The sequence below is a fragment of the Pieris brassicae genome, chromosome Z, assembly GCF_905147105.1.
Source record: "Pieris brassicae chromosome Z, ilPieBrab1.1, whole genome shotgun sequence".
In the NCBI taxonomy this organism is placed as follows: domain Eukaryota; kingdom Metazoa; phylum Arthropoda; class Insecta; order Lepidoptera; family Pieridae; genus Pieris; species Pieris brassicae.
This window is the reverse complement of record NC_059680.1, coordinates 4,703,117-4,720,321: the sequence shown is the minus strand read 5'-3', so window position 1 is coordinate 4,720,321 and position 17,205 is coordinate 4,703,117. Positions and strand designations below refer to the sequence as shown.

General features: G+C 31.5%; 1 protein-coding gene across 1 annotated transcript in view; it reads right to left on the bottom strand.

Moving 5' to 3' along the window:
• Positions 1-17,205, bottom strand: part of LOC123718832 (discoidin domain-containing receptor 2-like) — a 133,555-nt gene extending 116,350 nt beyond the window's left edge. Inside the window, exon 1 of the mRNA XM_045675744.1 lies at positions 17,146-17,205. Coding sequence (XP_045531700.1) covers positions 17,146-17,185 — 40 coding nt within the window. The 5' untranslated portion in view covers positions 17,186-17,205. The remainder of the gene's footprint in view (positions 1-17,145) is intronic.

Sequence of the window (17,205 nt, the reverse complement as noted above, 5' to 3'; positions counted from 1 at the left end):
TCTACTCGGTGCCACAGTAATGGACGTATCGAGGAAAGGTATAAAGGAAAACATAATCTTCTGACAAAGGCTAAAGCTTTGTCGAGTTTTACCAAACCATATCATGTCTGATATAGACATTATATGGGAAGTAATTTTCCTATAGGGCTATATACGACACTCGAATCATCTTCACCATCAAAGTAATCAAATTTTCACAAAACATTAAAAAAACTCGGTTACCCAGAGTTACTAACTGAGTTTATTTGGTTTCCTTTCCTTATTCCGGAAAAATAATAATCATTTTGTCATTCTAAGTTGAAGGTTTTCTTTAGGGAAGTAGGTAATCAACCTATGGTGCGTAAACGATGTTGATTTTTGCTCTAACACTCAACAAAGGCCGACTACGCATCCATAGAATGAATGTCGATGAGCTGCGGTAGGCGCTTTTTTGACATTTTGAGGGGTAATTTTTCTTAAACACAACTTAAGTCCATACGAAGTCGTAGTTACATATGCGCTAACACTTCCTTTTCACCTTTCGCAATGTAGACCCAAAAATTAGTTTCACTCAAAAGGCTATAAATAAAAAACTTTAACCCTTTGGGTCCCTAAAAGGATAATACTGTAACCAGTAAACCTTACGTCTCCCGAGGGACGCGTAACAGAAAATACTGAAATTTGACAAAGTTTTCCTTCATTAAACTATATATATATGTATATCAAAGTACAACATAGTGGATTAAGTATATTCTTTAAAGTATGCACTTGCTTAATTTATGTAAAATTTTTGGTAAACTTGGGAAATGTAGTATTTTATAAAAAGTTAAATTTATCCTCCAGTTTCAAGTTCTGTAAGAAATTTTAAAATTCCAAAAATTCAGTTTTTTAGATACATTTTCTATATTCGCATTTAGCACCCGCTCTTAGGGTGAAATAATCCAATATCAGGAAACCAGTATGGATTCGATGTGTCGATTTTTGGGTGGTCAGACACAGCATGACGATCACCTCGCCTCACCGAAATCTGAGGGTAAAGACTATTACCATTTGCTTTTTCTATTTAAGAAAATAAACCCATCCTTGCATCTATTTCAATTAATATGTACATAATAATGATAAGGTGTTTATATTTATTAAACTCAACATAATTTAGATAAACATTAATTTAAATTTCGAATAAAAACACGTTGTTCAGAGAAATAGAGGCAAATCACTAACATATTCGTCCTCACGACCCGTTCTTATCGTACCCCCACAGTCACGGTACAACGTGTCACTTGTTTATTTCACCGGATAAACTTTACAAATACTTGCAAGGGTTACTCTAACCGATAAAAATTCAAATTCTGGCAGCCATATTGAGCTAACCCGTGCAACGGGTTGCGTTTCAATGTCCCCACAACGTGAATTTTATGTTATATCCGGACTGTTAAGGAAAAATTGTACTTTATTAATAACGAACTTGATTTTTGTTTTTGACTTCTTAGTAAATGGTATACACTATTTAAGTGGCAGACTTAGTGATAGACGGTAATTGGATCCAACTGCCCAGGTCACTATAACTTTTATAATGGATTTAGCGTTATTTAAAGAATCTGAAATAAACAACAACAATCTACGGGGGTGCGAATTTGAAGAAATACGTGGAGACGTCTTAAAACGTGAGCAATTTTTCACCCGCTAAAAGGCCATTGAGAATCAAACATCTTTAAGGTGAACGGCTGCACCCCATTCATTCTTTTGTGCGCGCTCAGGACTTTTCACTCTAGCCTATTTCCCTTCGATCATTAATGTCGTCTTAAACGGTCATAATTTACTTTTTCACACCATCCTAAAACCATTACGTGTAAAAATATTTTAACACGAATGATATTTATTTAAGCATAATATTCACCGCCTCTCCCTAGATCGTTATGCAAAGTGGGGCCTAAAACAACTCTTTGAAGAACATTAAACGATATCAGTACAGTATTTTGCAGTAAAAGGGTTTCAGCCCTTGACGTTACGCCTACTTAGTTAAAACTGTTATTTACTTTATTCTTTAAATATTGTCAAAGTTAATCTACTGTTTCGCTGTATAATTTTATTTGTAACCCTGCACCAGCAGCCTCAGCAAGGATGATGGTGAACTTAGCGTTAGCGTTAACTTAGCTATAAGTTTTTCAAAAATGTGTACTATGTCTAAAAAATGTGTGTGTGTACTAGTATACACACGTAAGAAGTGATACTTCTTTATGACCTTATTTTTCTAAAAATGATCTATTATATGCAACTTTACAGTTGTTAAATAAGATAAAGTTTAACAAAAGGTTTTTATTATCATAGACATGAATACTAAGATTATTACAGAATTTCATGAATTGTAATAGAATTATTACTATCATTGTTATCGTTATTATATATTTTTGTTATTAATGGCTTCGAATCTCTTCGAATCAACCGTGGTAGGGACAAGCGTAACCGAAAAATGTGACGGTAAATCTTTTTACAAAGCCGATAAAGAAGTTTCAATTGAAAAATCTGATAACCTGTCATGGAGGAACTTTGTAGACTTACTTTCCCTGTGCTGTTCAAGACTTTCACTACATATTACATTACATATAAATTATCTGTTTAATAATTCAAGACAAGACCGATCAATACACAGAACAATTAAACTATCAGACTACATCTCAGGCAAGAGGAATAAACCCACAGTTTTAGTAGTAATGAATAATTTATTTTGAGTGAGGTGCTAATGCTTCTATTAGCCGCGAGCGAATCAATAGCTTTAACTGGAATTTTTATTACTCAGCTGAAACTTAATCGACACTACCGTAATTTTGCTAATAAAATAATGGCTGCATATGTTTTATTAACAACTAATATAACAGCTTTTCAAATGGAGAAAAATAGTTACAGAATGGCAACTACACGATGAAAAAAGGAAAAATGGAAGACATAGTAAGAGATGGGCAGACGATATAAAGTGACTAGGAGGCATAACTTGGACAAGAAGAAAAGCACAATAGAAGCAGCTAGAAGAGGCCCCTACAGGACACACTGATTAGCTAAAATGGGTCATATTAAGTTTTATTATGTTTAAATAAGTGTTAATATATATTATATTAATGGGTGTCAGCAATCAATGCTCAATAATAATAAAAGAATTAGCTTAGTGTGCATAATCCCTTGCGCTGAAGAACCGGCTACACAATTTTTTCTTTTTACGCAATTGACATATTATGCTCCGACAGGGAAAGGATCTTTGGAAAACCACAATGCATACATTGATATATGAATATGATATATGAATGTAGATCGATAACGTATGTCACAGCTGGTCCGCTTGGTTTAAAAAAACAAAATATCCATCAAACAGATGCAGTAATATGTCTTATTGGAGAGTAACGTTTTTAGTATTAAATTTAGAAAGTTTTAACATATCAAATTTGAAAATTATTTAAATTGAATTTAAAACGTTAAAACTTTCCAGACGATACGCGTGCTTACATGAACTGTGTAACATAGATATTTAGACGTGTTTAATATATGTATTTAATTTTTTACTGGCACTTAGACAGAAAACCATAATTATAATAATAATTTCTCACAAAGCAACTATGATTATAGTAGTTATACGTTAACAAATAGAAGAAAATATGTATACATAAGGAACCATAATATATAGGGAAACCACATGGGGCATGTGTATGTGTTTGTGTCTGTGTATGTGTTATTACTGAATTGTTAATCTAATAAACTTGACACAATTATTCTAACAAATAATTGTTAACTAACATTTAATATAAAATTTAGTGTCAACTTTATACTCAACTATTTAATTATGGTTAGCATTTTTTCTGTAACCTCATAGTTTAGCTCCAGTAGCCACAGTTCAACCGTCTTCTTGCACTCATTAGTTGTTAGAAGATATATGGAGAGGGAAGTGTTGACCTTATTATATAAGTAATGCCCCAAAAAACTGAAGAATTTGTGTTTTTTCTACGCTTATTATCATTGAGGTGTTGTTCACAATACTATATATAACATAAACAATAACGACATCTCTCTGACAAATTATTCATCCCAATGTTCCATAATAAACCTCCCTATTGTATTGATTACTCTTATAATAAAATTGTTTAGCCGAAAGAAGGAAGTATCTTTTTCAATTCAAAAGTGAAAATTTAAATATGTATAAATGAAGCGTCCCGTTTTATATTATGTAGTATTAAGTTATACATAATATATAAATTATTAAGCTGACAAGTTTTTTAATTGGTTAGTGCTAAGTTGCTGAGAGAAATAAGGTTGAAGAATTGTCCTATAGTTTATTGAGAGAGGCTATATAACATACTGAGTATGAATGAAAAATATTGCATAAAAGGGGAAAATATTTTTTGAGAGCTTTCGTCGCGTGCGCTGTGTAAACGAGGACAGTAAGGTAGAATGTATATGTGGCGAATTTTTTTTCTTTTAATTTCCTAAAAAAGGTCCGATATAATATTATAACTAAATGTTGAGTCCCATTTTTTTATTTTATAGCAAAAGCAAAACGATATTACTTATACAAACTCTCAATTACATTTGGTCTATTATATTTACGCAGCTTTTATTGTATATATTTGCTTTTAAGAGCTTTTATAAATACGATACGAGTTATTTTAAACTCTGGTACTTTTAGGCTCTGGACATGATTTTATTTTAATAAATATGTCAGAAGATATAAAAGTGAAAAAAAACTTCACAACAATATAATGTGTACGTATCTTTTTCGGGTCTTAAATTAACAATCTTCACCGCGGGGAAACTGGTCTTGTGACAAGAACAAAAAGTTCAGAATAAATGTAACTCTTCTTAATACAAAGGCAACAAAACCGATTACTCTAATCGAAAACAAAATTAAAAGTACCTTAATGAAAGAGAATTCTAGCGACGTAAAATTTCAAAGGGTGTCTATTTTATAATTGAAACAAATTAAACGGGATTGCTTTTAACGAGTCAAAGACTGTTTGAATCTTTTATAGATACTTGATACGACAAAAGTTTACTTTTAAATTTCAAATTCTACTGAAATATAAAAGTAAAAAGACGTGATATTGTTCACTGAAATGTGTATTGCGATGTTCAATTTTAATTTTCAACTATGAACATTATTTCTTTTGAGTTGTTTTTTCGTCTCTAGTACTTTTATTCCCATAGCATGTTCAGTGTTGTACCTGTCGTATCCACATATTGGATAGTCGGTCAGAACATGTAACACCGTCTCTTCAGCTGTATTGGTATAATGACAGGCAGCACCTTGTCTAACTCTGAACCTGTAAAGATACGACAAGATTCCATCGTGTCAACATCTGGGTAATCATTCCCGTTGATTTTATTTGTTTAATTATCAAAAAAGGCTGAAAGAACATTTGGAAGGAATAACTTAGTTATTGCAGCTGGTTCGCGCTTGCCAGATACGTGATTCCATTTTTCTATCGTGTTTCCACGTAGACAGTTGTTAAAATGTGATATGGAGAATCTATTGTACACATGCGCCTCATCTAGATGCGAATCTTCAATCAGCTACTGAGATAGTAAGCAATAAAAATACGACTCCTGACAATAAAAAACATAACAAAAAATAATTAGCGAAATTAGTCCATCCGTTCACGCATGATGCCGTGACCAGGCAAATAGGGATTGATTTTTATGTAAATAGATAGATGTTTGACAGAATTAATTACAAATACAATTCTTATGGTAAAAACTAACTCAGCTCTTCAAACGGCATATTACAGCTTGCTATTGAGAGGGAAGAATTATTTCTTACTCCTTGAATCATTTAATCATGCTACATACGTATGTAGCATGATGATAGCATGATTTACGTTACGTTACGTTATACGTATAACTTCACTTTTCTTAACCTACAAAGCAATAAAAAAAAACATTAAAAGATTGGTTCCTATGGCAATGTACCTTTAACCCTGTGAGTATTTCCTTGCTATATTGCGATACCAGGTTGAGCCAGGAAAGCACCAGCTCTGGCGTCACCGGTACTATCTACCAGTCTCTACTCCAAAGGGAACAAAACCCAAGTTGGAGGAAAGACTCTTATATTTGCGCCGTTTATTGTTTGCTACCAGCTCTGCGGCCGTCCCGCTCTGTTTCCTACTTTAATTTCTTTTCATGCTAAGTTTGTTGCCGTGAGTTTTTAAAAATATTTTAAATCACAGATGACTTGTTCATTTCTTCTTGGTTTCCAAATATATAACCTAAATAATCTATTTATGTGCTCGATGTGTCTACGTATTTATTATTATTAACGAAAATAGTAGGTAATTGTGACATTTGGGGTTTTTGTTCTGTGGTAGACTGTATCCAATCTTATAGCAGCACAAATATGGACTTTACCTCACGTTGTTTGCTGCAAAACGATAAACTTAATTCCATAAACGATAATTTAGATATATTACAGTGTTTAATTTTGTAATAAAACTTTTTAATTAATATTTAATGAGCAGCCAACGGAAAGCAACAAACTAAAGACGATAATAAAAAAAATATATAAAGTTGCATATTGGAAATAATACTTATTTTTTATATAAACGAGCAGCAAAGTTCAACACTCACTGACAACAGCGGCAGCAGAGCCAAAACGTTTTAATATTTTAAATATAGGTTATTCTTAAACGGTACGCGTGTAGTGGAAAATACCTACGTAAATTAGAGTATAGTCATAGTATGTGAAATATGACCAATATAACCGTGATGTACGCAGCTCGGGACACAGTCAATATTGATACGGTTTATGTGCCATTTACTTTTTTAGTCCGCGGGTAACGGCCCACAGGAATTCCGCTTGCCGCGCGCTTTGAATTCACGTTCATTCTGCCTTTTGTTCCAACTTTTTCAAGTTGTGTGTTTATCGTACTAATAGTTACCAATATTTATATCAACTTCTTATAAATAAAATACTTTAACAATTGTTGGCGGAATGTAGGTTAAAAGAAAACTAGAGGAAAACAATATCAATTTCTTCTGTTAATTACTACTAATCGCGGTAATCACTGGATAGATAGACTTTAACTATCTACAATCTATCCGAGATAAATGACATAGTACAAAGAGTAACGATCTTTGACAGTGACAAAAAGAAAATAAAGTTTATTCACAATTTACCTTATAGCTTGGTTTCAATATTGTTGAGACTTAGAAATGTGTCTGCCACGTGTCTTTTCAACTTTAGTATTACTTATTTTTTACTTCGGAAAGTTAGATCTTGAAGAACTTAGAACTTTAGTTAAAACAGCTTAGTACTGTGACAATTGATCAGCCTTCTGTGCCGGACACATCTTGAAATTTGGGTTAAGAAATTATAAAATTATTATAAATTTTTCGTGATATTTGCGTTCACAATGCTGTACGTATAAAAAGAAAAATCTATTAGAACCGCGGGATACACGGCAAAACGTTATAAGTGCGCATAAACTACAAGGCCAGGCCGATATTTCTACCTCGGAATATATGAAAGAATATGATAGATACTAGATATCCTAGTTACCAAGCCATTAGTATCAGATTATTTAAATATTTCCTTTCATGTGAACTGTTGTTATTTTCAACTCATGATTTATATTTAGAATGCTTTTGTGAAATAAAAAGCAAAATAAATAGATACATTCGTTTTGCGGTATCTTTTGATTTTATCCGAAACATGATGTTCAATTGTATACTTTGTCACGATACATTTTTGTTGATTTTATTAAAATAAATGTCAATAGAAAATATGATTATACTAATGAAGTCTGACAAAATTCTTACCCACGTCATTTATTCATAATTTGTTGATTCATAATATATCGTTATGTGATCGTTACTTTTTATTACTGAGAGATGTTAACGACTAAAGCAAGATTAAGAACATGTCGACCAAAATACAGACCAAGTTTAAGCAAATAAAGTCTATTTTTAGAAAAAGGGAGATTTTACACTCTCCTGCTTGCCTAGCTTTTCGGCCATAGATCTGCCTTGTCACGTGCTAGTTAGTTTAATAGGGGTGCAATTAAAAAAAATATCAAAATGAAATTCGTTGATAAAAGGCATTTTTGGAAGAGAATTGATTTTATAACGATTTGACATCAAAATATTAGAAAGAATTATGACTAGCCAAGACTAATACTTAGAAGAACACGTTACACGTATATTCGTAGCTTATGTTATTAGAATATTACACATTCGAGCCTTAAAGCAGGGTTATTTCTTATCGACTGTGATGTATTCCCCACACAATGAGTGTAACAAAAGCTTATTTACTTAACCCCGTCCGAGCTTTGGCAGCTGCTACCGTTTGCATCATCATTCTTCTTGCCTTTCTTTTCGACAGCTTTTCTAAAAGTATTCAACTTCAACAGGGTAGAAAATAACTGCGGAGATTTTTTTCAATTTTCCGTAACAAAGTTTTTAAATTGAATGTTAATGAATTGTATATAATTTACGTAATAAAGTGTCAATCAATAAAAGTTTTTAATTATATATATCGTTATTCCATTTTCAAAAATGTACCTTTGAAAATATTACTGTTCCTCCTGAAATTTAACCCAGACCCTTGATAAACGTTGCTTAAACAAATATTTAAAAAAAGTGATCAGCATGAAGGTTGAAAATACATAGTTTATACATATTCTGTCTAAAGTTATTTTTCATTTCACAGATTTTGAAGGGCGAATTGAAAGCCAATATAATAAATTTAATGTTTCATATTTTACTTCAAATTATCACGGATCATCGAAGCAGAACGTAAAACAAAGAATTGTATTGTATTTTCTAGGTAAAGTAATCTTTATGAAACAGCAACGTCGTTGTTATTAATAATATTGCTTCCCTTTGGAATACCGTACATTTCATTTGTAAACCAATAACAATAAATGTTCCGTTTATTACATTTTACTATTTTATTCAATATACAATACAATATACTTAAAGTTTGGTTTATGACACAATCGATCATGTTTCTATATTATGTGAAATGAAATAAACACTTTGAATAAAATGTCCTGTTTCTATTTTATTTAAGTTCTGTCTCTTTTGATACAGAAACTCTTTTCAGCGTTTTCCATTTCACATAAAGAGACAAAAAAGATGACTGTTTTAGTTTTAAATAATAAGGTATAGCTGCCACATTGCTTTCGTATTCGTCTTATTTTGACGAAAGATTAAAATTTTATATTAAAGACCGAAAATATTAAAATTCTAACATGGCTTAGGATGTTGACACGTTCATAGTTGAACTAAAGTTACGATTAAAAAGGTTGCTTACTATTAAAGACTGTTCAATAAAATTATAAACTATTGTAAAATTTGACATGCAAACTAAATATCCATTGCCATTCTACAACTAGTTAGGGTATAAAATATAGATTTGCGTGATGACTGTTGAATAAAATAATAAACTAATGTAATATTTGATTTATTTTTCAAACTAACTACAGTACAACGACATCAAACCGTATTTATTTATAAAACACTAAAATTTTTATCTTCGAACACGAATGCTTTTACAGCAAAATTCAATAAAGTGGCATTAGAGTAGAGAATGAACAGACGACCGAGCTGTACGGAATATGAACATATTTCTCTTTTACACGAACACATCCGAAAAATCGCGATTTACGTCGCTGAAATTTTTACCCTTTATTTCACAATGAATAAATGCTACGCCCAACGTATAACTTAAAATATTCGCATAATTTATACTTAAATAATCATTGCATAGTTATATAATTGAAGTTTATTGGGAATAAACATTGCTTTTACGTAATAAATGATTTATCTTGTTTATTTTAGGTGTATATTATTTTAGAACACAATCTCCGTGCTCTAGTTAGTAAACCGAGGTAACATTAAAAAACACCATTGCATATTTATAGAAAAACTCCTTATATAGTTAATAGAAGACAAAATGATAAGGCGTTAAGTCATAAAATAAATTGGAATGTTCAGTCGATCAGCGGTGGGACGCATTTCCACGGATAATAAATCACTCGACGCTTTTATGTATAAAAAAGAAGGCGACCAAGAAATCCGTTTATTTGTTTCCAAACTAAATTCGAGCGGTATTTTCAATACTTTAGTAAAAATCTTTTGGAATTGAATTTTTATACTTCGTCTCACTGGGGTAAAAGAATGGAGTTTTCTCTCAAAAAATTGCTAACTATTGAACTTTTTAAAGTGCATTCTCCTGTTACATGTACACATTTTTCAAATGTTACAATGTACGGAATTCTCAGGTCAAGTGGTTTTTTTAGGAACACTTTTAGGAGATTCTTAATTTAAACAGATGTTAACGTCTTCAAATTACCGAGACCTCTGAGATGGGATTTTAATAATTACTCAAATCTAGCTGATTTACGACGGGATGGGACATATCTTTTCAGAAAATAAGTATTATAAACATTGACTTTCACGTGCGCTGGCGCACCAAACAAGAACTTACTACTTATTTATTAGCTTTGGCACTTATGATTCATAGGGATAATTTGGTGTTTGTTATTTTTATAATCAACCACTATGCAAATCCGTTATATTTTATAATTTACAAATTGTGTGTTTTAATTTCCTCAATCTCTTGTTCATTATTATGTATATTTTATTATGGCGAGTCTTTTAAAAGATATAAACTTTAAAACCTACTTTCTATCAAACAAATTTATACATTAATAAAGACGCATCCACACAACGTGTTTCACCCCAAATTAACAAAGAGACTGAAGCTTAAATTCCATTCTATCAAAAGATTATAAAATGGAAACTGTTATTCCTTTAAACTCCGTTAACTTTATTTAAAACGGCAGTATTCATCCTACATAATATTACAATAGCATGCGGATGTAAGTCATTTTATTCCCTCGGTATCTGTACGAAGCATACGCAATGCGGGAAAAGTGAAAAGTAATTTTCCTATTTGCTTTTATACTTACGTTTTAACTTAATTTACATGCAAACACCATCGTATTTATAAAAAAGACATACAGTTTTTTTATGTGAGCGTGAATCTATATGCGATAAACTTTATTATCATTATTTTAACTAAGCTATTTGACTCTTATTTCGTAACAAAGTAAACCCATTTAAAGAAAGACTTCTTTAATTATTCTAAGTAGTAAAGTTGGTATGGAGTTTTAGTTTTCAAAATCGTTTTCTAGACAATTTAATATTTTTTATGTCTCTCAGAACTCCTACTAAAATCTCATCATAGGGGAGACTAAAATTGTTCATCTACTGACATAGTAGGTAGGACAACAGCAATATAAGCAAAAGGCTTCATGTGTCGAGTCAAGTATTGTAGATATTTTTAATTAGTTTTAATATTTACACATTTTATCGAATGATATCTAAATGTTTTATTGTGTAAAATAAAGTTTGTAAAAGCTCTCTAGGGCTTTAGTTTACTTCACACAAAGCAAGCGTGGTCCGATTACAACCTCACATTGAAACAAGTTCAAACTTTAAGGTGAGATCGGCTCTTTGCCAGGTTCCAGCAGGTAAACTCATTAATTGTAGTTTTTTTTGATTTCCTATTTTTAGCTTTAATTAATTATAATTTTTAAATAATTTCAAATCTTTGGATATATATATATATATATATATATATATATATATGGTATTTTAAAGAGTACTGTTACAAATTGAATTATGTTCAATTATGACGGTAGCCAACTTATACTTTAAGAAAACAAATCGTCATGGAAAACTACAAATACAATTTTTGGCTCGGCAAGCCAGTTTAAAAATATAAGCTGCAATATCTAATAAAATCCGTAAAAAGTTTGAAATGTTCTTTATTTATAAAAATAAGTATAACGGAATTTAATTTCAAAATCTATTATAAAAATTGCAAAACCGCATAATTCTTGAAGCGCAAGCTCATAAAAGTGGACTATTTCAAAGAACGCCGGCCTTTTAAACAATTGTAGACCACCAGACTGCTGCCATATTTAATACCTAAATTCATAAAAATAATCGTGTACACATATAAAATTATAATCCAATTATATTGTCCAGTAATTATACATTGACAATAATTAAATGTTACAAAAATTCAAATAAAAAACACTGTCGCATTTGCAAAAATATATAAATCGCTAGGAAATATGTACACGATTATTTCCTAGACTTACCTTGAATTCTGTAGATAACCCATCACCAGCGGCCTCCTGAAAAGTTCTCTTCTCTAAAACTTACCTGTTTGCTCAACCCTTCTTCACAGGAACTCGATACATAGCGTAAATAGTTAAAAAGTCATTTTCGCGAACAACCACAGCACTCAGTCTAACAAAAATTTGGCCCCAGGTGACATGCTACGTCATTGAATCTAGGTTTCCAGAGCTTTTAGTGGCACTGCTCTGAAAGATTACTAGCGAGGATATGAGGTCTAAACGGACCCGCCAGCCCTTTTATAAGCCGATGGGGTGGAAACGCGCAGGCGTCCGACACCCTGTTGCTTCATAGTGAATCTAATAATAAGGTGTCGATATCGATAGATTTTTTTTTTTACAATATTTAAAGTTAGTACAGACTTCTACTAGCAACTAGCATTCAATAAAACGTAAAATTGTAGTTAAATAACTATTATATAATAAAGAATATTATGATGGACTCTTGCCCAATTAAAGTTTTGTACACAGAAAACGAAAGAAAAAAATATGTCATGGAAACATGTATGCTCTTAAATATTAATTTATTAAAGTCGCCGCAGAAGCAGAAAGTAAAATTTATTTTTATGAATATTATTACCATTAAAATGTTATATAATGGTATTAAACTGTTAGAATGAATAATAATTATTGTACACTGTATTAAATTTACAGGTCAGTCAGTATTTGAAATATTCACGATATTTAATTTATTTTCTATTATATTAAAATGATTGTAGCTTCATTTCTTTATGTTTTACTCAAATTAACATAAATACGGCTACTATAAATAAGTGATACGCAAAATTGTGTATTTATAACTCTCATATTTTCAGGTCAAAAGGCTTTACTAAATATTTATGATATTAAAATATTAAGTAAGATCACTGAAAATTTTAGTTACAAGCATGTATACAAAAGAAGACGTTTTCAACTAGTTATGATTGTCAGATATCATTTTCTTATTAGAATAAAAATAGCGACATCTGAACGATTACATCACTAAACAACCTGTCCTCACCCCCGTGCAACCTGTAACTCGCCCACCACCCTTTATTCTGCACCCTGACTTATCAAAAAACTTATGTTTATGATGAATTTAATTACAGTACATTAAATACAAATAAAATATATTTCAGCTGAATAATTTTAATTTCTTATTTTAAGATCGCAAAATGTTTATGTATCTATACTAATTAACATTTTCCATCTATACTTAGATATTTAAATTGTTTATTACGTAATCAGTATTTTTTTCATTTGTCTTCGTTTCGGTACAACACCTAACTGTATATGTATCTGTTCTCCAGCATTTCCTTTCCTTAAATAAAATACCATAGATGTGAATACAATATAAAATATAACTACTCTGGCCCTAAGTTCTGTTACAAATGAAAACCCACTTTTTTTTCAACTTTTTAATTATTTTGAATTTGGAATTCGTATATTATTTTAAAAACTTCTTTCGATTATGCGCCATTTTCATATTTTTTTCGTGTTCATTATCAAATTACAATATGGGTGGGGTGTTAAAATAGAATTTCAGTTATCGCCTTGCACAAAGTGGTTATGAAGCCTTTCGGACATATTCCAGATAATTCAAAAGCTTGGTATCCGTCGTATATCGTACTATCAACAGATAAAACAACACTTCGTCTGTCAAGGACCGGAAAAGATCTGGGCGGCCGCGTGCTGTTTGAACTACAAAGGCTCTTAGTGCTGTTAAAGCCACAATTCGTCGAAGCCCAATAAAGATTCCCGCTAGAAGTCTGTCGCGTATTATAAAAAAGACCAGAAGCTAGCTTATCGTTGATATAAAGGACATACCCTAAATCAATCTTTACAGTTAAATAGAGTGGATCAATCAAAACGCCTTTTGTCGCGATACGCAAAAGCACAGAAATATCCTCGTTACCAATGAAAATCTTCACGATTGAAGAACACTACAATAAGCAAAATGATAAAGTGTATGATATGTATGATAAAATCTGTCATATTCTGTCACAAGGCTTGAATTACCCAAGCCTGGCTTGAAACCAACGTTCCGGGCTTTATAAGAGCTGAATACTGGCCCTCATCCTCATCTAGCCTTTAGACTTCAAATTGTGGTCAGTTTGAAGACATGGCCTTTTCTAAACGACACGTCAACATTGAGTTTCTTGAAGAATATTTGGAATAAGCTGTGGCGAAACACTGTCCCTTGGAAACAGTGCGGAAATCCATAGATTCGTGGCCAATCAGATTAAAGGCCCGTATAGAAGCCAAAGGTGGCCAATTAGAATATAATATTTTTTATATTTTGCTGAGACTTTAACAAATATGTAGATATAATATTAATAACATTACATTACCTTATCAAAAAAATGCATTTTTATTTGTAACAGAATTTATGGCTGTACTAGGTAAAATAGGAAAAATATATTTACTCAATTCGATAAGCTGAACTATTTCGTACATTTTTAATGTTAAATATCTAGCCTACTACTTATCTATTGTTTATCCATTTATGTGCAGGGGGTGCATCGCCTTCATTATACTCCCAATAATAAATACAATGTTTAACGTGTCTATATTTCTCACTATACTGCAACAATTATTAATCAAGATTACAAAGCCGCTCATTAACACCATATATTTAACTCAATTAGCTACAATTCACTAATTAGGTACGAGCTACACAAGTTCAAACTACGGCTCAAGAATACACTATCGCATACTGTATGCTCATAGATCGCTGTAGCTACAGATGCTAGAAATGACACTGGCTTTTTAGCCAAAACCCAAAGTCTCCGTTGTACTTGTCATTTTCAGAGTATGGCAGAATGTCGTAGTGTTAAAAAAAATTAACTTAGAAGATCGGTAAAGATATCGCTGGCAAGATACAGTGGGAAGGACCAATAACAAATTCAAATAGCCGATTGCCGTAGCGCATGAACGGCAAATGGGGCGTTTTCCAGTTTCGGAGGACAAAGCTCACTTTGGGTTGCTGCCCCAGCAGAATAAAGTATATGGTATATGGGGCTTATGCACTACGCATAAAATATTGTCATATTTTGAAATGACTGAAACTCGTAGGTACTCGTAACGTAAGACTTCTTAAAATCGATGGCTTCTGGTAACCCGTGAATTCCAAACTGTGATAAATATTAATAATCCAACGGCGATACAACCCTGGAATAATGGATCCTGTTTTTAGGTTTCCACTGTTTTAATCTAATAATAAATTATAAAATATTTATAATTTATTATTAGATAATCATTAGGTCTTATCTGGATGAAAAGTAGATATTTCTTCACACTGTTTCTCTGTACGTAAGCTTTGCAGACTTGACTTGACTAGACTAGACTTGCAACTAATTAGTCCTAGTCAAGAAAAAAAATTGTTTACTTTTTCCTTTTATTTTATTTCAAAGAATGCCATAGTTAAGTTTTTATTTAGTCTTTGAATAAATAATAAATATCTCAGCGTTGAAAGTTTCTTAGAAATAAGAAGTCAAATAAAATATCTACCTTTGTAGATAAACTTTAGATTTTTTTTGATTTGATAACTTTTTTGGTATAGTTAATTTGTTTAGTTTGTCTTGCACTAATTAAGTATGACAACTTCTTCTTCTGACTCTACTTTATACTGTCATTATACATGTTCTGATTATAATTTTTTGAAAAAAAAAAGCAATCTTTGGTCCTAGTGGGAAAGTTATATACACCAGTACAAAACTGTCTTCTAGGCGAGCAAAACATTGGATGAAGTATCATATAAAATTAAATTGAACCTCAATTCAAACATAATACTTCGTCCTGACTATTTGACAAGTGGAGTTTTAATTTGACGTTGGAAATGGCAAGACAGTTGGAAGAGTAAGCTATTGAATAGAAAAGTTTGTGCATTTTCCGTTAACTATTGAGTCTAGTGAAATGAAAAAGTAGGCAAGCTCTTAGTTCGAAAAGTAGGCAAATGTAACAAGTAGGGCTTCATTCATTTTTACATTATTTGAAATACTATCTCAAACTGGAGGTATTTTTATAGAACACGGGGTAGACGGACAGAGGAGGCTCACCTGATTTTAAATGATATCGCCGAACGTGGACACTCTCAATTTAAGAGGGTACGCGAGTGTGTTGCCGGCCTTTTAAGAATAGGAAGGTTACTTATGGAATAAATAGCTAAAATTAAAATAAATAGCTCATATTTAATTTTTAATTCATGAAGTGTCAGACACAAATAGGTTTATGAGCGTCACAAAGAAAAGTTTTTTTTTTGTTAGCTTGATTTATTTTTCATATCTTATATTTGAATATACTTTATAATTATGAATACTGTGTTAGCTTCTAAGGTATACATTGACGTTTTAAATTAAGATATATTTGACCTAATATTGTTTCTGATGAAACTTTCAATCGATACCAAATGTACTGACTAGATTGCGTACAAGAGAGCAATTTATTTTTCTAATCTAAAGGCCAATGTGGATTGGTAAGAGACTGTCAAGAGTGGAAAGTTTGAAGACTAAACCTTGTCGTAGAATAAAAACCGCTTGGCAATAGCATATGATCACAGATTAACTTAAAGTGTTTAAAGACGAGATTAACAATTAAAAGAAACTGTTAAGCACATTTAATTTGTTTCGAGAACTCAAGGCTTATTAATATTTTTTTCATTTAGTAATACAGGCTAGTGTATCAAAAATATACTTGTTATTGACAACGAAAACATCCTACCTTTATGGAATCTATTTTAAAATTTTAATGTTATGAGTATTCAAATGTTGTCTAGACAGCCACAGCCTAGACTTCTATACAAAATTAATTCAATATCAGCGGGATTATTTATGATATTTCTATCTAAGTGTATCTGTGCTTTAGGTTCTGTTACTTAATAATTATAGATTTGTGTGTAACTTGTTAAATTACTTCTATTTATCATTTCTTGTTGTTTCTTTGTATGATTTTATCTTGGTCTATTTTTATGTATATGCATATGTAATTATACATATATAATTACCTGCCACGGCCACTTGGAACTGCTTCACTAATTCAAACATCACAAATAAACTGGCCAGCT